Source organism: Gallinula chloropus (assembly GCF_964237585.1).
Source record: "Gallinula chloropus genome assembly, chromosome: 3".
In the NCBI taxonomy this organism is placed as follows: domain Eukaryota; kingdom Metazoa; phylum Chordata; class Aves; order Gruiformes; family Rallidae; genus Gallinula; species Gallinula chloropus.
The window spans coordinates 20,523,908-20,550,960 of record NC_140087.1 but is presented as its reverse complement, the minus strand read 5'-3'; the positions used below and the strand labels follow the sequence as shown (position 1 = coordinate 20,550,960).

The following is a 27,053-nucleotide window of genomic DNA, read 5'->3' as shown; positions in this document are numbered from 1 at the left end:
GACTGTCTTGAACTTCTTTATTACTACCAGGGTTTTAATAAATACTTCTCTTAAGCATGTTCATATATATGAGGGTTTAAGTATAATAAGGTTTAAATTTTCTTTAGTAAATAAAACCACGTATGAAACATTCAGTTTAACACATGTATATTTCTGGTATAATTAAAAGACAATAGCTCTGGGTAAATAATTATATTACATATTTATAACTATTGCAATAATAGATACGTTTTATATAATCTTCAAATTTTAAAAAACCCAAGATATACAACTGACAGTATTAGAAGAGGACATTCAAATCTTGCAAAAGATTATCCAATCTTTCTTCCAAAACTAAAATAAAAATCAAAACAACACAAGCAGTTTTCTGGCCCCTTCCTTCCTGCCTGCCTTCCCCCATGACACACACAAAGCAGCACCACAACCAATATGTTGTGTTCCCTCCTCTAGAAATGTGTCATGGTAAATAAAAGTGGTTACAAAACTCTAAATGAAGAGTTCACTGGATGCAAACACATAGTAGTGTTTCATGTTCCTTCCCCAATGTCAGATCTTACACTAACTCAGATGGGGTGACTAATTGCATTTACGTTCCACAAAGGAATCAGCCACTTGTTCTGAATTGTCTTTTTCTAGTTGATAAATTACTCAGATTGACTCCCCTCCCACATACCTTGATGTTACTATTCTACTGCACTGTTTCTCCAAGTATCTAGAGGGCACTCAAGTAATACTTGTTGTAGTTATATGTCCAACTTCGCTTTTCTTACAAGTAATGTATCTGTAGGTACATTAACATTCATAAGGATTTAAATGTAAATACAAAAAGTAAAACTTTGTAAACAGTTCATGTCATACCCAACACAGAATGTTCAACGAAGCATTCAAGTTGCTGACGTTACGACAAGCCCCCTTACAACTCAAATATATACTCATTAGCCAAATATATTCTACGAAATATAAGAGCTGCCAATGCAAAAGTCAGGAGGACAATCAGAACAGTTGATCCAGTGTGGTTCATGTTGACTCTTGGCTGCTGTACCCGATTGAAGTCGGTTGAAGATGGAGCCCGTCTCTGGCTCTGCTGCTGGGCACGGCGCTGCCGCGGACTCAGAGACGTGTTGGTGGACACAGGCGGCGTGTGCTCCTGACTGGTCGCTGCAGTGCTGCCCTGAGTTTCAGGCTGAAAAAGGCAAAGAGATGAGAGGCAAAACAGTGCATACGATTAGCCAGGAATAAACCCACCAGGACTAAACTGTACTCTTCAGATAGCAGGCAGTAACACTTGAAAGCCTGATAGTACATGTCACTAGTAATTAGGAGATCGCTACCTTGAGAAGTCCACTTCAAACTGCACATCAGCAGTTCTAGGGACAAGAAACGTCTGAAGAAAGTCTGTCAAACAATATTTGAATTCTAGGTTTTAAATATCTTTGTCTAGGATTTGCTTAACTCTTTGCCGTTCAAGAAGCGTCTGAAGACTGTAATGTTGCCTGTACTTGAGAGGGAAACAAGTTGGGGAGGGCAAGGAAGAAGTCCAGAGAGCTGTAATTAAGCAACGCTGGGTCCAAAAGCCTGTTCTCATCACCACCACTGCAAACAACACAGAACAAAAATCCTGAACACAACAGGAGGAAGCGATTTTCAGCAGCTGGTGAGAGCTGTACCTATACACGCACACACCTATTGCCCTCTACTGGTCAAACGCTGGGCTACCTGTAGCAAAAGAGAAAAATATACAGGCAACAGATGTTCAGCCCAGGAGAAGTATTATTCTAAAGAAAAAATTTCAGTTTACAAGATTGAAGCCATGGGTTCTGATATTCCACTGGCCTAATCCTGCTTGAAATACTGAAAGGCTCAAAATTCCAGTGTTTCAATATTAAAAATAGTGGCACAGCACAGATGTCGGAAATAAAATTTAACCCTGTAAAAATGTTTAAGTGTTTAAAAGTAGCTCTGACAAAAAGTTGTGGTCTTTTTTTTTTGCCTTCTTTTCACTTCTCAGAACAGTCTGCAGATATATGCACTTAAAGCAGCCTGCAGCTATTTTCCAGACAGCTTTTCTCCCACAATTCCTTTCTTCTAAGAGGCTGATTACCACTGCAGCAGGTAAAACCAGAGTTCTGGATATACTGTAACTGCTTCCAAGTGAAAGCATTTTAATGGACACAATATCCATAACCTTAAGCATGATTCTGGCCAGGTACTATATCCACAAAAGACAACCATCCCACACGGCCAGACAGGGGATGTCCTAAACTGTCCATCAGGTTTGATGAACCACGAGACTTACAGTAAGCAGTACTTGTTGTTGTGAGTCTTTGGCCACACATTCTCCATGTGGGAGAATAATCTCCAGTTTTCCACCTCCTCAGTGCTTGTACTATCCCACATTCCTTTCCTACCCCCTCACCGTTAGTAATTCCCACTGTTTATTATCAGTAGGGAAGTACTGACACAATTACTTGCCACATTTGACAGCATGCCTGTTGACATTGGTTTCTTGCCTAAGCAAGCAAGCAGCTTGAGTAGCTTCAAAGAAAAGTAAATCTCATAAAAAACATTTTATCAGCAGAGCCAGCCAGGAACACCGTGAGCAGCTTGCCATGATTTCCACTACACCGCAGAAGTCATTGTGCTTCATACTGAACACACCTGAAAGATCCTCATGCCAAAGACAATAAAGACATAGGGAAGCTGAGCTTTTGAAAATCAAGTTCCTAGATTCATCTACACTCCCATCCTTCAGAAGGGGAGACGGACAGAGGTGAATTCAGGAAGCAAGAACTGCAAATTCAGCCAGCAAAGTGTTATTCTTCTTAAAATACCTTTGCAAAAAGGAATTTTTAAAAATCTAGAAATACTCCTGATCCTTCATACAGTAACTAACCCCGGTTGTCACACACCTGAGTTTCTTCCCAACACTTCCATTTTTTAAAATTAAAACCTCCCTGTTCTGGATGGGCATGGTGCCACACACTGACACAAAGGGAGCTGTAATTCAAGAGAAACCTCGCTGACAATTGCAAAGCTTTAACTATTTTTCTTTTTTCTGAGAAAATTATCTAAATGCATTAGGGCAGCAGAAGACTGAATGCTTCACCCAAAGCTGAGCTAATCCACTGCCTTGGGATTCCCACCCTCATCAATGGCCAAGTATGAGCAGACATGCAGAAGCAAGTTATATAAGAAAGGATTGATCATTACCTAATATAAATGTGGGACCAGTGTATTTTACATACATTTAGATAATTGTTTTGTTTGAATACTTAATTAAGAATCACAAAACCATCAGATGGAGTGTAGTTTAAAAAAAATTAAAATATCACAGCTTTCTTGTCTTCACTTAGAGCAAGTTTTTAAATTCTCCTTAATTAAAAGTGTCAAGACTTTTACACCACTTCACATGACAATCTCCATCCAATTCTAAGTCATTTTCTGCCAAACCATACTGGAAATGTTGAGGATGAACACTTACTAGACTAAAAATTATTAAATATTTACTACGAGCTACATCGTAGCCACCTTCAGCATCTGATCCTTACAGTCACCAAATATGCACTTGTCATACTATTTCTGAGGCTTCTCAAACTGCTAGGACTGGTAGAAGACTTTGCTCCAAGGACACGACTTAGATTTATGTAGTAAAATGTCCACATGTTACAATTAACAAAAAGTTCCACCAAATAACAAAATGCAACTAAAGAATCTACCCATTCTTTTGTCTTCCCCATTGCACATTTCTTTCCTCTACTGTTTGGTTTTAAAGTTTTCACTCCTCAAAGGCTCCAGAAAATTCCTAACAGTCAAAACACGGCAGCTCAGAAGCACGGGTACTGCTTCAAACTCAAAGTAACAAGCATGACTGTGACAGTCTGATCCCTCAAAACATGAAGCCACTTTCCATTATTTCCAGTTTATCACATAAATATTTTTACGTCCATGAGTATGTTTAAAGGCCTCGTTTCACGTGGGACTGTTCTACTAAAAAATGAAGGTCATCATTACTATTAAATCAGCATAATTGAGTAAAATAAATTTCCTAGAAAAGGGATTAATTAAAAAAAAAAAAATCAGTCTCTTTCCTCAAGAAAACACTCCAAATACCTTGGTATTTTGGCCAGTTCTACTTGATTAGCTAGAATTTGTAATAAGAAGAATAAAATAAAATGGTTTATTAAATCCTGAACAATCTGGAAAAATCCTTATTGTGGGGAAAAGAGTATGCTATTAGCATGTTTATATTTCTACATAGCTTGAAAATATGTTGCAAACACTCAACAGATGGTCTGACGTTATTTGACACGTTTTAGTTGTTTGGGGGTTTTAAGTGATTCACAGCCCCATCCTCTCTAAAAAAGGCAGCTTAGCTGGGATTTGCTTGTAATTTATCAGTGAATTTAGATTGCATTTGCCACAGTCATAACAGCAGCTGCCTTGGCCCACCACCAGGCCTCGGTCACTTCTGAAACCATTATGCAAGTCTTACACCTAGCAGTATTAAAACACAAGTGTCACACTTCAAATGGTAAGGATATTTTAGTCAGATATACTTAAGAGGTTATAAGAAACAGGAAGATGGACTTAATAATTAATAATTATGACTGAAACTTTTTTTGCTATGGCTAAGAATTCCATTGCAAAAACCTGTCATATGAAGATGGTAAATGGTGGTAGTACTTCAGACACCCTCATGTCTAAGTTAATTGTTAACCCACACATTAAATGAACTACTGGGAACACAAATTGCTAGAAGAACATTATTTATTGCTTTTAAGAGAAGAAAGTGAAAGCCAAGATATTGCTATTGCTGAAACTGATTCAGCATACTATTTGCTAAAGCTTACACTTCTATTTTATATCAGAGTATGCAGAAGTTCTAGAAGAGATGTGTGAACTACAATGAAGCATGTTCTCAATGAAGCCTCCAATCAGCTTAATACCAATTTCACACTTGGACTATGCGTGTACTTGCACCGATAAAGCTGAAAGATGGACCTACCGTTGCATTTGCTGGATCCTGTGATGCTCTAGCTGCACCATCCTGCTGAGGCTCATGTGAAGCAACAGAGTGGTTCAATCCTGACACATTTGAGGGTCCAGCATCAGATTTCCTGGATGAATTAACTTCTGCCTGCAAGAAGTACATATGTATGCTTCAGAGAGAAGATCAAAATTGCTCCAAGATGATGTGCTTTATTTTGGAATTTATTTTAATGTATGGAGAATGAAACTCACTGAAATGTAACAATCAAGTAATCCAGATGCATTTCAATTACAAACCAACAGGTGTAAGAAAGTCTTTCTCTAGGAATAAGCCTACAGATGTGCAAACTTCAATTTAAAAAAAAAAAATTAAGCTTGTTTGCACGTAACAGGTATAACATTCAAAAAAATGTATAGATGCAAAGAGCAAAAAAGAAACATCCAGGACACCACTGTGCCAGAAATAACACCGTTTTTTAAAATCAGGTCCTTAACTGAATGCCAAATATTGTTGTTACAAGTGAACTAATACAGCCTGTTTCTCAGGGGGGCTAACTAGCCTCTGGTAAGTGCTAATTTAACTCAGTTATGCTGCTTCTATTAAGTACTGAAGTTGCCTCACAGCCAGAGTGGGTACAGACGTGTGGCACTACACTGTGTCAGGCACACATACCTTAACTTCAATACTTAGATTTCATGATGAGAGAAGAACAATGCAAGTCTTACAATACTACTTCTGTAAGCATTTATAGAAAGTCTGATAAACATCAAATCCCAGAATTTCTTTTGGAAATCTGAGACAAGGGGTTGGTAGTAACATGTAGACGATCACTAACAAACCTCTTGATAAAACAGTATATATACCTGCAATAATCCCCTCAGAATGGAAAGGACATAACATCATAATCCTGAACAGAAACACTTTCAAATTTATATATATATATATATAAATAAAAAAAATCACTAGATCCATTTTAATCAGCAAGCAAGTCTTCTCCCAAGTCATGTTTCTAGAGCTCAATTTATTATACCGATGACAATTCCAAATCTAGTAACTGTCTTCAAATGCAGATATCAGTAGTGGTAGTAGTAGTAAGAAATACAAACAATGTATTAAAACCAACCAGTTATGGTGAAAACAAGCTGATAAACTTTCTTTCATGACACTATTTCACTTGAGGAAATTAAATTCCTTGTTTCTTCACATATATTATCTCAAGAGAATCCAAAAACTAAGTCACTAAAACAAACTGAAGATGATTTTAGGATATAAAAACACTTGCAGTCTGACAACACTGCTTTCCTTTTGCATCTGACTATTACATAGCCCAGTATTAGCTAGGACAAGTTGTGACTCAAAGATGGACCAGCAAAGCAGCAATACATGATTTATGAATAGTTTGGCTGAAATGGCCCCCTAGATGTCATCTGGTTCAATTCCCTCCTCAAAGTAGAGTCATTGTTCAATCAAGTTGTGAGCATCTCCAAAGCCTCTCAGGGTAGCCTGCTCCAGCATTTGACAACCTGTGGGGTGAATTTTCCTTTCTCACATTCCGTTGCAAGATCCTACCCTGGAACCCATGACCACTGTTTTTCATACCTCAGCTTTTTCTAGGAAGATCTTACTTCATCTTTAGCATTAATCTCTATAAAACACATACACTAACAAATGTACATTTGATTTATTTTAGTTTAAGAAAGTACTAAGTCTATTATGCTAGACTGAAGTCTAACTAGCATTTAAAAAAAAAAAGCACTTTGAAGTCCCCAAAAATGGAAATATCATTTTTAGTCAGCTTGTGCCTCTTGTCTGGCTCTTACCACTCCTTCAGAATAGCTGGAAAGAACATCAAGGGAAGATGAACATATTTAAATGTAATAATGAGGGGGACTGAAGAATTAATTTTACTGTAAAATATGCCTTGAGATGGCAATGTGTAGATAAACCATGTTGTTTTACAGTAATACATGTGCTATCAGTCTTTTTTTTTTATTTCAAGCGGAATGGAATTCATGGTAATACACACAGACCAATTTGCAAGTCAATGTAAAGCTAATAAAGATATAATTTTCTATTAAAACAGACCAGAACATAGGTGGAGGCTCACAGAAGCAGGAAAACTGTAATGAGGAAGTGTGGTTTGTTGAGGGGTTTTTGTTCTCCTGCAACACAGGCATTTTTAGAAGTTACCATTTTGCTTAAACTGGTATAAGATTTCTCATAATCCCAGGATGATCTAGAAAAAAGTTAGGAAATCTCTGAAGGATCAAGATAATGCAGAGATTGCAAGTATGTTTGCTAGTAGAGACGGTCTCAAATTATACAATCAATCAGCAATCTGATGGTTAAAATCTTATCCCATAAATTGACATGAAATATATCAAAATAATTAAAAGCCTCTGTATTCCCTGCTAGTAATTCATACTATTAGTTTACTACGAACACAATCAAATGCCTCAGCCCAACATCAATCAAACAATAAGTCAGTCAAGCAGAGCAGAGAGGTAGGAAGCTTAACACACCCTCAATCCCTAAAATTTAATTATAGAAAGGGAAGAAAGACACAATCAGAGGACAGAACTGATTTACCTTGTAAAAAACCCACAATGGATTGTAAAAGGCTGTAGAAACCTGAGGCTTTAGTTTGTTTTACCCATTCTGAGTGCTTGTTCTTAGGAGGTGGAGTTAAGTATATAGATACATGGAACACACCAATTTTCTTTAGACATCGATGTCCTCAAGTCTTTCATTTAAAATTGAAAAAAGCTATGAAATATAAATTAAGAATTCTTTCTAAATATATACATATATATGTGTGTGTGTGTACTCTGATATTTCTAGAATTTCTGTGATGAGAATTAGCAGTTCTTAGGTAAACATGAATCCTACACTTTTTAACCTTTATATATTGTAAAAGAGCCTGGAGCAGGCAGTCCACTGCTTCTCTAAGTAGTTCAACTTTAAAACTGTCCCTTTATCTCCTCATGTTCGTAAAACACTTTGCAATATTTTTAATCATAAGTGTCATTACACACAGACCCAACCACATCAACACATCTAGATTTGAGACCACACAGCAATATCAAGGCCCTGCAAAACTGGCAGCAGCACTCAGAAGGATGCCCTCTTTACTCTCATGGAACTTACACAGACAAAAATAGTCCATAGGACAGTGTTAGAACACATTGGTGATGAAAGAGGACACATTAGTATCCCTTACCTCAGTGAGGATGCATTCTGCACCAGTGCCACACCATCATAACGTATCACTGTACTTCCCTGCCCTCATGCACAACAATCTGTGGTAATGGCTGATTTAAGAGTTTAGTGGAAAACCCAGCAAACGTGCATGCAAGACATGCAATTTTCTAGGCATGTACTGGGCTAAACAGACCTTGCTTTCACTGAAACACAAGCTAGAACACGTTTTTGGGTAACAGCAACTTCCATACCAGAGTTCAACTTTCAGTATCTTCAGCTGCAGAGTAGTTCAAAACAATTTGGAACCATTTTTCAGTAGGAATGTGTCTTATTCTTTCCACAAGCCAAAAGGAAAGGGGGCAGGGGGAAATCACAAAGGAAAAGAAATTTAGGTTAGCTTTGCCCAAACTTTCCTAACACTTTGTTGACCAGATTAATTCTGGAGAATTTAATCAAGTTATTAGAGACTGAAAACATGTCAGTAGAAGCAACACAGGCAGTTTTTACTGCAGTGTTCACACTGAAATTAAAACTAATCAGTGATTTTGAGTGAAAACAATGAAATTTGAGATGCAAAATTTATTATCTGGCACATTGAAAAGATCCACTATTTTTCCTCTTTCAAACTGTATTAAAAGCAGTGATTGATGAATGTTTCTGAAATGATGAGCGCTGCTGCAATTTATAAGTTTTTCCTCCCCCTCTTCCCCTCCCTGCTTTGTTTTTATTCTATACAACAGAGATAACAAGTTGAAACAGTGATTTCACCTTGAAGCTAATTTGTCTGGCAAGTTCTTTAGCCTCCTTGTCCGCCTGGCTTGACACGCTGCCGGATGTTAGTGGTAACAGGGCTGTCTTCATAGATGTGCCACACATTTCACAACAGAAGTCTTGTGACCTGGCCACAAATGACACAGCTCAGAATAGCATGTTCTCATAATGTTCTTCTGTGCTTGTTTAAACAAACTATTTTCAAAACAATCCACAAAAAAACAAGTGGTGTCAAGACCAGTAGCTTGAAAGTGCTTCCCCCACCTCAAATCACACATCTTGAAGAAGTATGTTGAGAACTACCTATACTACAAACACATATTATGCCACATCATTTAGGAAAACATTAACAATTGATTGGCACATTATTATCTATGTTTTATTAATACTTTGTTACCATTTTAAAACTTCGTATCTGCAACAAATGAAAATTCTAAGTTATAAAGATCTAACTATTGTTACAAATATTAAATTGGACCCAGCAGCTTGCACCTCAAATCCAGGAATATTAGATTCTGCAAGAGCATTAGCTTTCTTTCCTCTCTTGCACACATCATTTGTCTGTAGGTCACACTACAGGCAGCTCTCCAAGCCAGTAAGAAACTACTACAGTATCCAGACTAACTCACTACGCCCTCCCTCTCAGCAGGGTTTATTAGCTCTGATGCAGAGCTAAGCTAACAGGAAAGTTGTGGCTTCTGATTGACCTGGAGTACAGGCAGAGTAAACTCACATCTGTCTCAAAGTAAGGTACCAGTTACAATATTGAATACAGTAACTTTCCTTATAAGGCAGAGATATGGTCTTTCAAATACCTTCTCAACCTCAGATTGGGAAAGGAGAAAGACCCAAAAAACCCCACAGGTGTAAGATTTCATTTAAGGATAATCACAGGATAAGTAAGGTTGGGAGGGCCCTCCAGAAATCATTTAGTCCAATCTCCTCACTCAGAGCAGGTCAAGCAAAGCATATTGGTCAAGTCTGTTTCCAGTCACACTTTTGAATACCACCAAGGATGAAGACTCCACATTCTCTCTGAGCAACCTGCGCTAGTGTTTTGACCATCTTCACAGTACAAAGAAGCTTCTTTGCCTTCAGATTTAATTTAGTGGATCTCAGTTTGTGCTCACCGCCTCTTGTCTTGTCACTGGATGCCACTGAAAAAAGCCTTCCACTGAGATATTTGTACACATGGATAAGATCCTCTGAGCCTCCTCATCTCCTGGGTGAAGACTCACAGCTCTCTTAGCCTCTCCTTGTATGAAACAGATTCCAGCCCCTCAATTACCTTTGTGGCACTGCACTGGATTTGCTCCAGTGAGTTGCACCCTGACCTGAAACCAGCACTCCACATGTCTCACCAGTGCAGAGTACAGAGGAAGGATCACTTCCCTTGACCTGCTTGCAATGCTCTTCTCAATGCAGCCTTCTTTGCTTCCTCGTGATCAGCTGGCTGTCCAGCAGGACCCCCAGGTCCTCCCCTCATCCACTCCTTTCCAACTGGTCAGCTGGCGTTATTCCTCCACAGGGGCAGGGGTTTGCTCTTCTCTCTGCTGAACCTGATGAGATTCCTCCAGTGCAATCTTCTAGTGTATCACCCACTCTTCCCAGTATCCTTTCATCTGCAAACCTGATGAGGGTGCACCCTGCCCTATCACCCGGGTCACTGACACTGAATAGCACTGGCCCCAGTATCGATCCCTAAAGCACACGAGTAGCGACTTTGTGCTGCTTACCACAATTCCTTGAGCCAAGGGGTTCAGCCAGTTCTTAATCCACTTTACTGTCCCCACTTACCTAAGATTACCTCATGAGTTTCTTTATGACAGTGGTCAGGAAGACTGTGCCAAAAGCCTTGCCAAAAATCAAAATAAACAACATCCACAGCCTTCCCCTTGTCCACGAAGCTAATCACTTCATCAGTCAAAAATCTAATTTTACGCTAATTTCCTAGAAATCATTCAGAAGCAGTTGCTTTTTTTGTCATTCTTTCGTTATTTACTTCAGGGAAATGATGCATCATTGTTTTGGTTGTTTTCTCCCCCACTTATGCTTACTAGCAATTCCATCATGCTCATTTTCCCTCCACACTGCAATTACCACTGCATCACAATATTAATTACATCTCTAAGCCTGAGTTTCAGATGAACCTCTAATTTGACCACACAATGCTGGAAGGAATACAGACGTCTCAAAGTGTTTTGTTTGACCATAAGTTCCGAAATTGCACAATATTCATGGAAAAAAACCCCACATAAACATACATGACATACAACTTTTTAAATGCCTGGAATAAACGGATGACTAGAGACTGAAGTGACCAACTTCTACTCAGTCCCTTACGCTAAAAGGGACTACAGACATATGTACCTGCAGTAACAAACTCAGCACTTACTTCTTTGCAAGAGCTCTTCTTTCTTCCGGTGTGTAATCCAGAGATCCTATTGCTCCTTCACCTTTGGTGGGCATAAATCCAATAATGGCCAGTAAAGCTGTTCTTACTAAAATGGGAAAACAGATACACAAACAAGGTTGCAGAAACAATTGTTATTTCTACTCCCTCCATACTCTGTAAAGTTGCAGTTCTGCCTGCAAAATTTCATTTTGTCCAGAGGAGCAATATGAATTTCATACAAGCAGCCACTGGTTTTTTTTTTTTTGGTAGGCATCAAGGCTTTCTTCTTTTTCTAAACTTCCCAACTTCACATTATAAATTAAAGGTAAGGCCTTATTCTTCCACCAGCCAACACAGAGAAAAAAAAAAAGTTATGCCAGAAACATTGCATCAATATAAAGATTAGAGGTTCCAAACTTTAAAAACGGGTCCTGAAGAACAAAAGGTAAGGTAAAATTAGCATATAGATAGACAGGGGGAAGAAGGGGAGGATTCCTAAGGCATTCTTCTTTTTATGTATTTTCTATTAGACATGCATTCTGCAATTTAGTGCACAAGAGCTCAGTGGCTTTATTTTATGCAATGTATTACAGAATTAGTTCAGTTTTTTTATGCCAACATACTGGGGAAGGAGCTTGCTGAAATACTAGTAACAGCACATAAACAAAATTGTCACCCAAAACATCTCTTTTGATGATACATATCATTCCATTTTTTACACAGCCACCAATTTAAGAATTTAAGAGACTTTGCCAGTATATTGGGTAAATAAATATCACGGTAAGTATCACAGAAGAGAGACAGGGTATTTATACTTCGTACTTAGAAGATGAGATTTTCTATTTTTCAGAAAAAATCTAAAAGGTTTTACAAAAGTTGAGGAGTGGGCTGCTAGAAAACTCCACAGATCATCTTAACATATTTTAATAATGCAGCTGACATCCAAAGAAATGACTGCTGTACTGTACTCAGCAAAACAAACATTACAAAACCAGAGGAATATTGCTGTGGATAAATTGTGCCAACCCTCAAGTTCTGTGATAAGGAAACTTACAATATAAAGGTAGAAAACACTCAGTTACTCTGAACTCAGACAACACTGTCTTTCCTCTTGAGTGTTCAGATGTACAGCATCAGAACTGAAAGCCGACCACACTCACCTCTACCAATATTCAAGCTGGTTTTCACGATTATACAAAACCAGGGTAAAGCAATAGGGTTTGAAGTATTTTCATAAGAACAATTTAAAAACCAAACCAACAAAACCAGAGAATACTCTAAGTAGTCTGACAATTCTTAATGCTTTTGTATCCAAATAAGTAAGAGCTTACCCTCGCCCCTGTGGTGGGTTGACCCCAGCTTGCTATGCAAACCCACAAACACCCCTCAGTTTCTCAACCCTTTCACACCATTTACTTAATAGTATCCTGAAATCTTCCTATGTCCTTCTTTTACAACTCTCTCTCAAATTCTCCCTTAATTTTAGTCCCTCAAAACCAGTCTCTTTTCCACTACAAGCAATCTTTGTGAGATTATTTTTTTCACTTTAAAGAATGAGTTGCTTGATGGGGGGTAACATTTTCCAAATAAGTGTTACTTACTACTCCATGAAGGCTGCCATGTTTCAGGATGATGCCCTGAGATGCTTAAACAAATTTTCTTCCCCACTTCAAACCTGCCATTTGCCTTCAAAGGAAGGAGGAGATAATAAAACACGCTGGATATTCACTCTTGGGTCTTGGTACAAGTTATAAAAATCACCATCAGACAAATATATATGCAGTCAATGTTTAATAATTATATTACTGACAACCTCACAAAACTGGCATTCAGCTTTCTGAACTAAAAAGTCTGTCATCTGCCTCTACTTATGGATGAAGAAACCCTTAACTGATACCTTGCATGCCCCAGTGTGACATGGTGGTTTGCCTGCTGCTTGTGGAACCCACACACTACATGTGGAGCCTGGAAAAGCTATAGTTCTAAGAAACTATGCACAAATATGGCCCTTTGCCCCAAGGAGTAAGTCTGCCTTCCTACAAGTGACCAGTGTCTCCAACAGAGACCAAGAGGGCCTCTGGAAAGAGCATCTGGTTAGACAATGACATCAGCAGTAAGTGCTCCTGGAGAAAACTTCAGCTCACTAGGTGGTAAGCTTCCTGTAACTACAGAATACCAAAGCCACCTTGGAAGACTTCTGGTCTTAAGCTGGCAGCATTCACTATACTACACCACCTTTCTTGCAAAAATAACATTACTTGAAATGCCAAGAATCCCTCTCAGGTACACGACCAGTTTAACCACAGGTATAAAAGAAAAGGCAGTGGACACACTTACCGTCAGCAGGATAATGCTGGGTGGCTTCATGGGGTATTCGGGTGGCAGCACTATTCGCCCGTGATAAATCCCTCCATCAAAGTCTGAATCTGGAGGGCCCCTGACCGTAAAGTGCCATTCAAAAAGGTTATCCTAAAAATCCACCCCCCCCAAAAAGAGAAAAAAAAAGAAACAAAACAAGAAGATTGTGTCAAAGAAATGGACAACTAAACACCATTAAATGCACAACTAAACACCATTTTCTTGGCCAAGGATAGGCTAAAGAAACTGTGCATGGCAGAAGGTTTAACAAGTCAAAATCAAATGGAGAGTAAGACAACCAACACAGTACTAGGATTCTGGTTAAAAGGATAAAATATTGTAGCTGGTAATTTTCTTACACAATGGCTTTGTTGATTAACTATTCAGAACAACTGCTGCTGTTAGGACAGGAGGCCAAATGAGGTGAACAAGACCTCTCAACTAATGCTGGTATTGGAGCTGTGACTGTTTACCTAGTAAGAAATTTTGGAAGGATGGGAGGTAACAAAGTTTTCAGCACTTCCTTTCATCTGCCAATGTTCTCTTCCCAGTGAGTCACTGTTCTAACCCAGAAATTCATGTAAGTTACAAGTAATAGCATGAATTAAACCTTACATTTCACCACAGGAAAGGAAAAGACAAGGTAAAGACAAAAACTAGTTGATAAGGTGTGTTTTATAGCACATAGAAACACCCTATTTCTGTAAGCATGTTGTGCACTATGTATTTCTGTGAACTGCTAAACCAACCCCCTGAACTGAATACCAAGGAACACTGCCTTTCTTTATCATTCCAGTGACATCAGAGAGTGTTTCTGTTCAAGCTCCTAACCACCAGAACTTCACTGTCTTCTCATGTCAAAAATTTAACTGGATGTTTAGATGACTTCAAGAAGCTGCTATTTATGTGGAATCTAAGCACTGCCTCTTAGAATGCATCCAGAACTGCACCCATTTACATTTCTCACCAGTGAATCCTCAGATCACCTAGGCTTAAATGTTTTGTTGAACAACTAAAAAAACCTAGCTGAGATGTGAGGTTGGGGAAAAAGCGTAACTTAAACATAATGTAGTCTCAGAAGGAGGAGAGGGAATAAACAGACTATACCTGTGTGATAAAAGTACTCAGATGCAATGTAAAGCTGGTTTTATTTACTTTCACTAACAACCCTGAACTACAATACCACTGAAGTAGAATTCTGCTGTTAATTTCCACCATGGTAAAATCAGCATTGAAAGGTCTGCTCATATCTAAATATGTACATTTAAAATACATCTGCATATAGAGAATTTAAGAGTGTATAACACAACACAGCCTAATTAGAAGATCTGGCAAACATTTAGAGAAACAAACCTCCAAAGGCTGTGCATGATAATGATCTGTAGGATCCTTCAGTTCTGCAGCCTCCTTCATCAAACGTTTGACAGCTGAAAAAGAGACAGTGTAAGACATGAAATGAAGACAGATAATGCACACTGCATACAAAAATACATAAGCATTACTTGAAGATCTCCATTCAGCTAACTAATCTTCTTCAGCACATCCCAGCTTCTTCACTGAAGTTAATAATCCAAGACAGTATATATAATTTACTCACACTGAGCGAATCTTAAATCAGTTATACGAGCACTAAGTTATGAAAAACACATTGCATGGTCACATAGTTTATCAGCACTGAACATTAGGAAGAAAGTACATTATTAATTGCACCAGAGATGTGTGGAAAAACATAGGTGTCATTAACAAAGCTTCAGACTTTAAATACAAGATATATAAGACTAATAACCTCAATATTTTATCACAAAGAACATGGCGTGCATCTTTAAACAACTCTTGAAAAGCTTTATCCCTGACACCCCCTGTGACTATTATGTGACTACACCCTTAGTTATTCCAAAGGGCATCACCATAAGATTTGAGAGAACCCAACACACCAAGGAGATGAGTTTCACACTAGATTTGAAAATGTGTACGCCCAGTCAGAAAACTTTACCCAGAGCGTTGGCAATGTGAACCTACTACTGAGTGTGGACATTTGCATTTTTCCATCCTAAATTCAGGACAGCAAATAGTTATTGTCTCCAATCTTCTGCTTTAGAACCACCAGCATCATATGTATTTTCTGCATCTGTTTTTTTCCTTCCCCTTTAGTACCCTGTTACATAATTTGTGCTGCCAGGGGTCCCGACATGCATCGTGCATTAATGTCTAATGAAGAACTCAGCCAAACTGAGAAACAAACTAAACATAAGAACTGCAGACAAGAAATTCAAGGACACCACCTCATGAACAAAGGTTAGGTAGAAAGTTTTTACTCCCTCCAACTTAGTGGAAAAAGTACAAATACCAGTTACCTCTTTAAGTAACTACATAGGAACAGGATCCCTTAATCCATTATCAACATCCACTTCAAACCGCTGATGTCCTTCCCACTCATGTAATTATCTAACTACAAAGAAGGAGAAACACTATCCAGATTTTCTAACAGTTTAAGCATAAAGATATGGTGGAAGTGTTGGCATCCCCAGCTGACTGTAGGCTGTGTAGCATACTCAGATCCCACAGCTTTACTCACAATGCTCCGAGGGAAGCTACTCTAACCTTCCTGCAGAGGAATTTTGATTTCAATGTACTGTGAATAGTTCTTTTGCTCCTTCACACTTCTTGACAGCTATAAACAACAGTTCCGAGTTCAAGAATTCCCTTTCATGGAAACCCAAAAAGCAAACAGACTCTGCAGAAACTCACTGCTGCCAGCTGTCCCAATTCTGCTGCTGCTGCCAGGGGCAGGTGTCAATTAACCATCCTGCAGAGCCTGCAAGGTCAGGTTGCCAGCAGCAATGTTAGGCTCTGCTGAACACCAGTTTGCCTCTTTCATCTGTATTAAGGTTTACCAGTTCGTTAGTGAGGAATATGAAGAAAACCAGCCTGGACCAGAAAAGGGTTCAGATCCAGCATTGCTTCACAGCCTACAACCCTGGACACTTGGTGACGTTCTCTTAATAAAATATTACGGATTTTTTATGTTATTGTGAAAAAAATATTCTTAAAGCAATTTATTTAGCTAGAAGAGAGATTGTTAGTAGCTACATCTCTATTGTTGGTAGTCTTCTGAATTTAATAAGGAAGGATTTCAGTTCATTTTTATGTTATCAGTGAACAGCACATGACAATAAAAAAAAGCCAAAGAGGTTACATTAATGTAAAGATAACACAACATTGCAACAGGATTTATTTCAGCAGAGCAATGCTGCATATTGCAAACCCCCTTCCTGCAGAGGTCTGGACAAAATGACCTTCAAAGGCCCCTTCTTCTAACCTAATGCATTCTATGATTCTGTCTCTCTTGCTCACTGGAAATTCAGAAAATCTGATACAAATTCCAACTCCATCACTCAGAACCCCAGACACGGTGACAAGCTTCCTGAAGATCTGCCACAACTCAGCCACAAAAAGCAAGGGTACTTGGATAGAAAAGCTCAACAGGAGAAACAGACCCGGGTGAGGTGAGTGACAATCCAAATCAAACCCAAGTTAAGAAGCATGGTGAGGGTGAAGTCTCAGGTTCAGCAAAGCGCAGCCCCTAGTACTTCATCACATGAAGAGTGAGCATTTTGTGTGCATAAAGATGACTGCAGGATCATCACTGAAACAAATTCATACTTAAGTGATATTAGTTGTGCCTGACAGTATCTTCCTCAAATGGATAGCAACCATTTCCTTCTACTGATTTTCAGTTCTTCTGTTTGAAAAAGAAAATACATAATAAACAAATAAACAAAGGAAACTGAAACATCTGGCATAAAGCTAGAGATCTCCTAATCTTTAATGCTAACTTAATTGATCTGGACAAAAGTGAATAAAACCACCTCAGAGCTTTTTCTGCTTCAGCAAATGCTTTCTATTTTATTGTTTAATGGTGGCTATTATTATTTTTTCTTCTTCATTTTTAATGAGATTTAGAGGTCTACTCAGGAGAAATACAGAAAAAGTAATGTTTTTTTTTTTCCCCATGGCTTTGCTGACCAAGACAACATAAGTCAGGATGCAATTTATTTATTAAATCCAGGTTTTCCAGTGAATTAATAAAACTCTTAGAACATTTCTCTGGGATGAAGGGTTCTCTAACTTTTCAGCCCACTTACGTTATCAGTAAATATGAGAACAGCAGGGGACCCCCCTGCTAAAGCAGGATCACCCAGAGCAGGTTGCCCAGCGTCACATCCAGGTGGGTCTTGAGTATCTGCAGAGGAGGAGACTACACAACCTCTCTGGGCAGCCTGTGCCAGTGCTGTTACCCTCAAAGGGATATTTTTCCTCATGTTCAGATGGAACTTCATGCATTCTGGCTTGTGCCACCTTTGCTACATGTTTGTTTATTAATGATCTACAATTAGGACAAATATTAGACAATAATATTTAAAAGATTTTAAAATGAAACTGTACAATCCATTTGAGACATGCATCAGAGCCCTTCAATTAGATGATGCATGTGTCACAGGTGACATTTTTGGAGCCTGTTTCAATCCAGCTGGCTTCATTTTTTTTTTTCTCCCTTTGCTAAGTGGGACACAAACCACTGAGCCAAGGGAGCCTGACCCATAGCCAGTGTAACCACCAAGCCACTTCAGAGCTCAGTGAGCTTCCCACCACCTGGTAAGACATTCATGCAAACTGTCTGTATTCACATTCGAAAGAAAATCCCAATTAGTAAAGTTTAAATTTCACATAAAGGGGAAAAGCAACGGTGAATCACAGTTCAACTGCACAAGGACTGGATCACACAATTAGAAATAAAAAGTCAGGATAAAATTTATACGTAAAGAACACAGGATTTCTCATAAGATGAGAACACTTGGTAAGCTTTGACGTTTTAAGTTTAAAAAACCACTTTAAATGATGTGGTCACTATAGCATACAAGAACATTTTTAAAGCAGAGTGTCATCGCAGTCTGGAGAGTTTTTAAATACCTTTACTGCAGCTCTTTGATACAGAGGATGGTATTTAAGTGGCACTGTACTCTCTAGAGAGTGGTTTATTAAATCTAAACAGACACTCTTAACAGCGACCTGCGCAGTGTCACTAGGAAACTGTCACCTACTCCACTGTGAATGTGATTTCCCTGGACAGTTTAGAGCCTGTAAGTGGTATGTGATCATTAGTGAATTAAAAAACAACAAAAGAGGGAAAATAGGGGCTTGAGAGAAAAGTACCCTGAAACATAAATTACAATCCTTTTCCAGAACAGCCTCAAATGGTATCTACTCCGGAAATAAGCCCATGTTCCCACACTTTCAAATGAGCTCCACATTACTAATGCTCTTCTCCACCTCTGCATTCCTTGTGCTTATTCATTTTGCCCTCACCTTTCTTAACCCTGTGCACATCTGTCTTTAAATAGGTTTCTGAGTTTTTATAAATATTTTATTTCACAAAAATGTGACTGTATTTTCATTTTAAGAATTACACAGCAGTTTATAGTCACTCAATTTTGGCTGTTTTAAGACTACTCTTAAAGTTTCATTAGGACTGAGATACCTGATCTTTCTTCATTAAAAAAAAAAAAAAGCCACCAAAACAGGCCTCCCAGATACACCCATTCAAAATAAAACCCCTAGAAGATGAAACTTCCAGTTAGGAAAGTCTTTAAATCACCAATGTGGGGAACATGCTACATGTTCTGTTTCTCTTCCGAAGCATTCCTGTCGTGGTTTCACCCCGGCTGAGAGCCGAGATCCACACAGCTGCCTGCTCCTTAAAGGAAAAAGCAGGGAAAAGGGAAGGGGGGGGAGGGGGGAGAGGGAAGGGAAGGGAAAAGGGGCAAATAACAACCCCAAAACCAAGAAACTAAGAGGCCCGTGGGTTGGGATAAGGATAGTTTAATAACATAACAGAAAGATACAATGTAACAATGCTAACAGGACTTTAGAGCAAAAATCTATGAAGCTGTTGCTACACAATGCAGTTTCTCACCAAACCCACAACTCAGGCCGTGCCACCCAGAGCCATCCCGGAACCCGACCGTCCCACAAGAACCGCGCGTCCCAGAGCCGCCCTCGGCCTTCCTCCCATCAGCCCCCGATATCCTGGGCAGGACGTAATTGGCATGGAATACTCTCTTTGGTCAGCTCGGTCACCTGTCCTGGCTTCGCCCCTCCTTTCTCATGGATAGAGAAATATGAAGAGCTGAGAAAGTCCTTGACTGTCTGACAGCAACTAAAAACATCAGGGTGTTACCAGCACTGCTTTCATTTTAACTCTCAAACACAGCATTCCATCCGCTGCTGCAAATGAAGTTAACTCCATCCTGACCAAAACCAGGACAATTCCTTACTGCCTCTAAGTCTGCTCTGACAACTCAGCAAGAGAAGGATGCAGAAACAGGCATACTTGCAACAGACCATGCAAAGATTTCCAGATTTTTCAGTCTTCTATAACTAAAGCCAGCAGTGGAAGCAACCCATAACACGATCCTTCCCATACCAACAGCGACCACCTTATCAAAGCTACATCCTCTAGGACTAGAAGAGTGGGCGATACGAAGAACAGTTAAAACACCAGTCTCACGTTAACAGCATCACCATTCTAAAGTCATCTCTACCAAAATCTACTGTAGTAGATTATTCTGAAGATCACAATCTGTGGAACTCTGTTTCACCACACTGGGAAATCAAGAGTTCTCTGCTTAAAAGAAGCAAATGGAGACAATGAGGTCACTCATCACTCCCTGCTTCTGGCATGGTCTTGGCTAGCCTAGTTCCTCTTTTATGTTGATCTCACGTAACAAGACAAAACAATTGTTCTTACAAAACCAAAATGTGTGATTGCACAACTCTAACAACTGAGCAGACAGAGGTTCCAAAGTTTATTTTATTTTAAAATCCAGTTTGCTGGTTGCTTTTACTTCTGGTACAAGAACACATGGAAATACAACTTGCCAAAAGACATGCCAGCTGCTTTACATCTTCAGGGTTTCACATATATCCTTGCCCAAGACCCACAAAAGCCTCCTAAATAGGTGCTTTACAGCCTCACACTTATCCTTTAGCAAGGCTGGCTGGCCTCCTGTACTCATGTACAGTATTGACAAATGTTAAAAGTATTCTTTTCTTTTATTAATTGGTCTGTTTTCTCTTTCCTCTCACCCTTAGAAATGACAGACCTTTGGTCCTCATTTCCTTCAGAGCAGCAGGAAGTAGAGAACTCTTTCTGTAGTTACAATTCAAAACAACTGTTCAGTCAACACAAATGGAGATAAAACTTACCAACTGCGTGGTGCTTGTTGAATGCACCAAGATGAAACAACATATTCAGCTTTAATCGATTTTTAACATCCATTCAACATCCATTTCTATTTTTAAAAAATCCTATTGCTCTTTCATACATGGAAGGTACTAAATGGCCCCATACATACTATTTTCTATTAACTGGGTTTTATTAACAAAGAACTGATGCATGCTTGTCGATGAGGATACTTCTTACTTGTAAAAAATATGGAGCAGAGAGAAGTATAGTTTGTCGGAAAAGCAGTAAATGTATTGAAGACAACGGCTAAGAGGGTCAGAACCTTGGCACGTTACAGTCCCTGTGTGGCTAAGATCCAAAAGTACTGTCCCTAGGCAGCAAGTGCAGGGCACACAGCCACGCCTCCCCATGTGCTCCCCCCAGTCCTCCTTCACCCTCACCAGTCAAATTGTAGAGGAGGAGCTCTGATGAAAACAAAGAAGTCACCCAAAACAAAACAAAAAAAGCACTGTTGTTTGGGGACTGTGAGTCACTGTAAGTAGCTGTTCACAATTCAAGTGTGTCTGTGCTAATACCCGCTTAGAAGACTGGTAACATCCTACGTGAAAGAGGGAGACTGACTGCCACTACAAAAAAGTGACTACAAGACTTGGTGCCTGATCTCACAGCAGACTAAGGGTCACAGCTCTTAGGAAAGAAAAAAAAAGTAAAGAGATTATTCCAAGTAGCTGTCTTATAAATTTCAGAAAATAGGGATGTTCCTGAAGCATGAAGAGGATGAAGTCTGTGCTTTAGTCAGCTGAGCTTTAATATTGATGGGAGAGGTTTATCAGCCATATGGTAGCAGGCTGAAATACACTGACTAATCCATTTTGAAATCCTAAGACAGAAAATAGCTTGCCCTTCTACAAGTGCCAAAAATAGACATAAAAATATGAAGCAACAGCTTAAAAGGCTTTGCCTTATTGAAGCAACACAAAGAAGCCCGAGGTGCGGAGCGTCAAGTCTCTTACCTCCTAAAAATTAATAATCTTTTGGGTAAGAAATCACAGAATCATAGGGGCTGGAAGGGACCTCCAGAGATCATCGGGTCCAACCCCCCTGCCAAAGCAGCTCCCCAGCTCATATTGCACAGGGAGACGTCCAGACGGGGCTGGAATATCTCCAGAGATGGAGACTCCACACCCCCCTGGGCAGCCTGTCCCAGGGCTCCCTCACCCTCACTGGGTAAAAGTTCTACCCCATGTTGGTGCAGAACTTCCTGTGCTCCAACTTGCAGCCATTGCCCCTTGTCCTGTTCCCACAGAGCACTGAAAAGAGGCTGGCCATTTCCCCCTGCATCCCATCCTTCAGATGTTTCAGATGTTCATTAATAATGTCCCCCCTTAGTCTTCTCTAGGCTGAACAGTCCCAGCTCACTCAGCCTTTCCTCATAGGGGAGATGCTCCAGGCCCTTCATCATCTTAATAATCATAAAACAAACACATCCACAGATGGTGTGAGAAGACAGCTTCAGGTGACTGTCCCACACCACCTTGCCCTTACCAAGAGTAAGTGACAGGAGCCATGAGCAGCTTCACACAGACCCTCACCAAGCCCAGTCCTGCAGCGGCCATGAGTGCACCCATGGTAAACAGAGAGCTGCCAGAGCACCAGCTGTGCAGCCTCCCAGTGACAGACATGCAGGCTGAAGGGGCACAGCTTATTTCCTGTCGTGGAGAGTTACTGTGTTTTATATACAATAAGATGAATTAACATTAGCTGGAGAAACTGGGATAAGGAAGAAGAGAAATATTTTGATTAGGACCAACCAGCAGCAGGACAAATCTGGGTAACAACATTGCTCTTCATATGATCTTCTTGAGATCACGTAAGAGACAGACACTGGAGAGCCCAACTGATGCTCATTCGTCAGTCTGGTCTAGCACACCTACTCACAGAAGAGAGATCCACGTATAACCACAGAAGAGCTTCAGTTCCTGTCACAGCCCTACAGGAGAATACAGCTTAAAAAGACCACCAATAAAAGCACAGGTTTCTTTCAATAAAATTTCCCTATTTAAAACATGCTTTCCTCTACAGTATTTTGGATAAAGCCAAACATAATCATTGTAACAACCCACACTAAAACTGCAAGTAGTATCTGCTCTCTTTAATCAAGCAGACAGAAGTCACCATCTGCAACCAGAGTTTGCTCAAGTCCAAAAGCAGATTTCAACAGGAGACGCCTCTTGTGCAGCTATAAAACAATTACTTTTTTCACCCTGTCTCAAGATAGCACATTCCAAATCCCTAAAGCTGACCAAGACCTTTAAGGTTAGCGGCTCGATTCTGCCTCTGTTTTAACTCAGAGGAACAAGAACAACAGGCACGAGAACAGCTACTAGTTCTAAAGCCCTGGAGGGCTCAGTTACCGAGATCATGCCTTCAGCACACAGATGACACAACCACTTTAAACAGGAAACATGGTGGATTTGGTTTTACATATTTCAGTTTATTTACATTAATTAAAACCACCTTAAAAGTAGAACATTCAACATTTTCACCTTAAGCCTTCAGTGGAATGGAAAACGTAAGATACCACAGGTGTAACCATAATGAGATAGGAATTTGTAAAACACACACAAATATTAATGTTTGTGTATGCTTATCTACCTGCTTAGTAAAAAATGTGCCAGACTGAAAGTAATCACTATATATAACCACAGACAACTCATTTTAATGGACAACTGCTGAAGAAACAATACTTATTTTAAATCTTGTTTGGTGTTTATTCAATACCTTTTCGCCCTTTTTAAATGAAAAATTTCACGTGTGTTAAATGACTATTGAAATTAGTGCTTTAAATATTATAGAGATTTTTAAAGTTATTTAAATATTTTTATTGACTTTCAGCATCCATATAGAAAGAAATATGCTACAGAGTAGGTTTAATTCAGGGATGCAATATTGACCCATTGCATGAATCATTCATCTTTGCCAAGAGAGATTAATTTTTCTATGGAACAGCACCAGTGCTGAAAACCAATCCAATGAAGGTAACTGTCTCTTGAAAACAAGGAGAACTAGCAACACAAGGGGGGGAAGAACATTTCTAAATTAAACCACCAATATTTGCCTCTCCACCCAGATCCCAGAAGCACGTCATACAGCACACCACCACTATTTTCAATGACGTGGCAAACTGTAATTAGGAAGCACATTTGCATGGCCTTGTGAATTCACATATACAACACATTCAGCATATCTCCCCAGAACAACAAGCCTTCCTGATTCCTTTCTGCTATTTTAGACCATAAATTAAAGTACCATTAAAGTTGCTTTATGATCCTTCTTATCTTTCAGTTATGCAACTTGGGTGTGAAGGCCACAGACATAATTTAGCAGTAGATACATCATCCACCAGGCATGTTTTGCTTTAAGTAAGCCTGTCATTCATGTTTGTAAGGTACAAGCCATCATAGCATTGTTTCTTCCCACCTCCCATGCTGGCAATGACAGTATGATTAACCAATAAAGCCAGTGTTCACCCTAATACAAAGCTGATAACACCCACTTCCCAAAACCAGAAGAGGGGAAAGCAGGGGCAGGACAAGCGATCAACACACAAACCCACCTAGCCCTTAGAAGCTGTGGAAGATGTTTTGCTCCATCAGTGGCAGGCTGCATGTACAGCTTCCAGGAGATGAAGGTCTGCACCACTGGTGCAAGGCCACTGCTCCCATACAGACATCTGTGAGGGCCCCAACTGCTCTCAGCTCCACTTCCCAAACAGCAAAACATTCCCTCCCAGCACAAGGTATCTCCCACATCTCCCAAGGCATCCCTATCACGTCAAGGATTCAAACGAAAATCTAGAAACTAGAAGGCACAAATTTTAAAATGGAATCCCATGAACAAACGTGCACACAAGTATGTAAATACAGTGCTTACAGCAGCGCTTCCATAAAACAAACCTATACAGCACATAGTAAGCTATGGTTGGCAGCCTGTTCCCTCACACTCACCGACCTGGAACAGGGGCATGCCCTGGGGAACAGGGCACGGCCACCTGACAAAGTTCAAAGGCAGGCTTCCACGGACCAGCAGAGGAACGTGGGCACACACAAACACACGCTCACCAGGGAGCCAGGGTGTTACCAACCGAACTACAGCTCCGAGGGCGTTCTGAACGCCATCGCACGGGAAGCAGAAGCGACCCAGCCGGCCTCCGCCTGAATGCCGTCACCTCCCCGGCGCCCAGCTGACCGACACCCAGGCCACCGCGGCGGCCCAAGGCCCTATCCCGCCCCCGCACCGCGTCCTCGGCCCAGCCGCTGCACCTGCCCCGCCACGGCCCGGGAGGCGGTTACCAGCCCCACCGCCGCGCCCCGGCAGCGGCCCCAGAGCCTCCCGCGAATCGCGGCGGCCCGCAGCAGTCCGCCGCAAAAGGCGGAGGCCTGGGCAGCCGGTAAAGAACGGCCGCGCACCCCCTGCCCGGCCCTACCGCCCCCCGCCCGGCCGCGGCCTGCAGGAGAGGCCGGGAGCCGCCTCCCTAGCGCCCGCCGGACCGCCACGCCGCCTACCCGGGCTCTTGAGGTTGTACCGGGCCTCCATGGCAGCGGGGACCGCTCGCTCCTTCCACAAGGTCTCCGGCAGCGAGGGCCGCGTCTGGGCACGGAGGAGGAGAAAGGCCAAGCCCGGCCCAGTCCGCCTCGCCTAGGGAAACTCCCCTGACGTGGCAGCAGCGGCCTCGCCGTGACCGCGAAGGGAGGCACCTGCCGCGCCGGCACCGCCCCCGGGGCCTCGCCGTTCCCGCCCCGCGGCCTGGCCGCGCGGAGTGGCCCTCGGCGGCACCCGCCCAGCCCGGGGTCGGAGCAGGCCGCACGGCCGGGGCCCGGCGGGTGAGCGTGCTGCAGCCGGCGGTGGTGGCTGCTGGCTGCTACTAAGCTTGTGTTACGCAAATTAAAATTCACAAGCTGCCAACCCTCCTCTGTCGTAGTGTGGAAGGAGCCGGTTCCCAGCAGCAGCGAATGGATGACACTCGGGCTCCGCAGCAGAACAGAACCGCGGCTGCGGGCGCAGCTGGGGTGGGACCTCGGCCGCAGTTCTGCTGTGGTGGCTGCTCCCCGCATGCCCGCCTTGTCCCAGCTGTGAACAGCAGAGGCCATGGGGGTGAGCTGCCCAGAGTCCTTCTCGCGCAAGTGGATGCGTTTGAAAACTGGGGGCTTTGAAAGGGGGCTTCCAGCACCCCACAGACCCCTGCCCAAAGACTGGAACATACTTTAAGGTTTCATAGCGTCTTGTTTGTGGATTTTCAGGATCATGACAAATGGAAACGGTGTCATGCACCGATTGTTAGTTTAGGCAAGAATTACTTGCAAGAGCTTGACTTGATGGGGTGGTCACTTTTTCCATGCCACAGTGCCAGAAGAACATTTGCATCTACAACTTCAGTTTATCTCATGGTTATAGCCATGGTACACTGAGGGTGGCACTTCTAAGAACTTAAAAGTCATCATAATCTCAACAGTCTCATTTTAATTCGGTACAATCAACAAATAAGAAACGTCTGAGCTTTTATGTGCTTGTCTTCAAGAGCATAAGCTTGATACTTGTCTCTAGCTCATTAATTGTCCTTAATTTTGTCTGTTACTTTTATATTCTTCCTACTCGTAAAAAAAATTGCACGCTTTTATGTTTTCCCTTTTTCTTTCTTAGACTGAACAGCAATAGACCTACTTCTTCCCTTTCCTATTTTGTTACACAGTGATGTTGTAGTAACTGAAATAAATAAAGTGACTTTGCACCATCTTAACAAGTAGCTGAATTCGCAAAGGGGCAAAGAGATCTTTTTTACAGGACAAAGCACTACGAATAATGTACGGCATAAATAATGTATATAGTGGAAGGGAAGGCATGGCATCAGACCATGAGGTTTCGCCGTTACCCCAAAAGCACCACAGGGTTCATTTGTCAACAACTCTTGATGACTTCTCAGCATTTCTGGCTAAGAAAGGATGATCTGTCTGCTCACCATGGTTGTTCTTAACAGGTATGTCCCATCTTGTGCAGTGATACTAAACCAGGCAGAAGTGTTGATCTGCCTGAGA

At 41.0% G+C, this 27,053-nt stretch overlaps 1 protein-coding gene across 1 annotated transcript; it reads right to left on the bottom strand.

The window, feature by feature from the left end:
* Positions 1–14: 14 nt before the first annotated feature.
* UBE2J1 (ubiquitin conjugating enzyme E2 J1) lies at positions 15–25,568 on the bottom strand. The gene is made up of 8 exons (XM_084262103.1): positions 25,527–25,568; positions 15,069–15,142; positions 13,695–13,826; positions 12,959–13,043; positions 11,358–11,463; positions 8,960–9,089; positions 5,006–5,137; positions 15–1,183 (listed from the first exon to the last, which is right to left on the bottom strand). The coding sequence occupies exons 1-8, from the start codon at positions 25,555–25,557 to the stop codon at positions 914–916; spliced, it is 960 nt and encodes a 319-aa protein (XP_084118229.1). The 5' UTR covers positions 25,558–25,568; the 3' UTR covers positions 15–913.
* Positions 25,569–27,053: the final 1,485 nt, after the last annotated feature.

Bases quoted from the DNA above. Each gene is read 5' to 3' on its own strand.
- UBE2J1 (XM_084262103.1), bottom strand. From the start codon at position 25,557: ATGGAGGCCCGGTACAACCTCAAGAGCCCGG. The intron at 15,143-25,526 runs GTAGGCGGCGTG...TCTCTTTTTCAG, and splicing joins GTACAACCTCAAGAGCCCGG to CTGTCAAACGTTTGATGAAG. The intron at 11,464-12,958 runs GTAAGTAACACT...TTCCCATTTTAG, and splicing joins ATGGCAGCCTTCATGGAGTA to TAAGAACAGCTTTACTGGCC.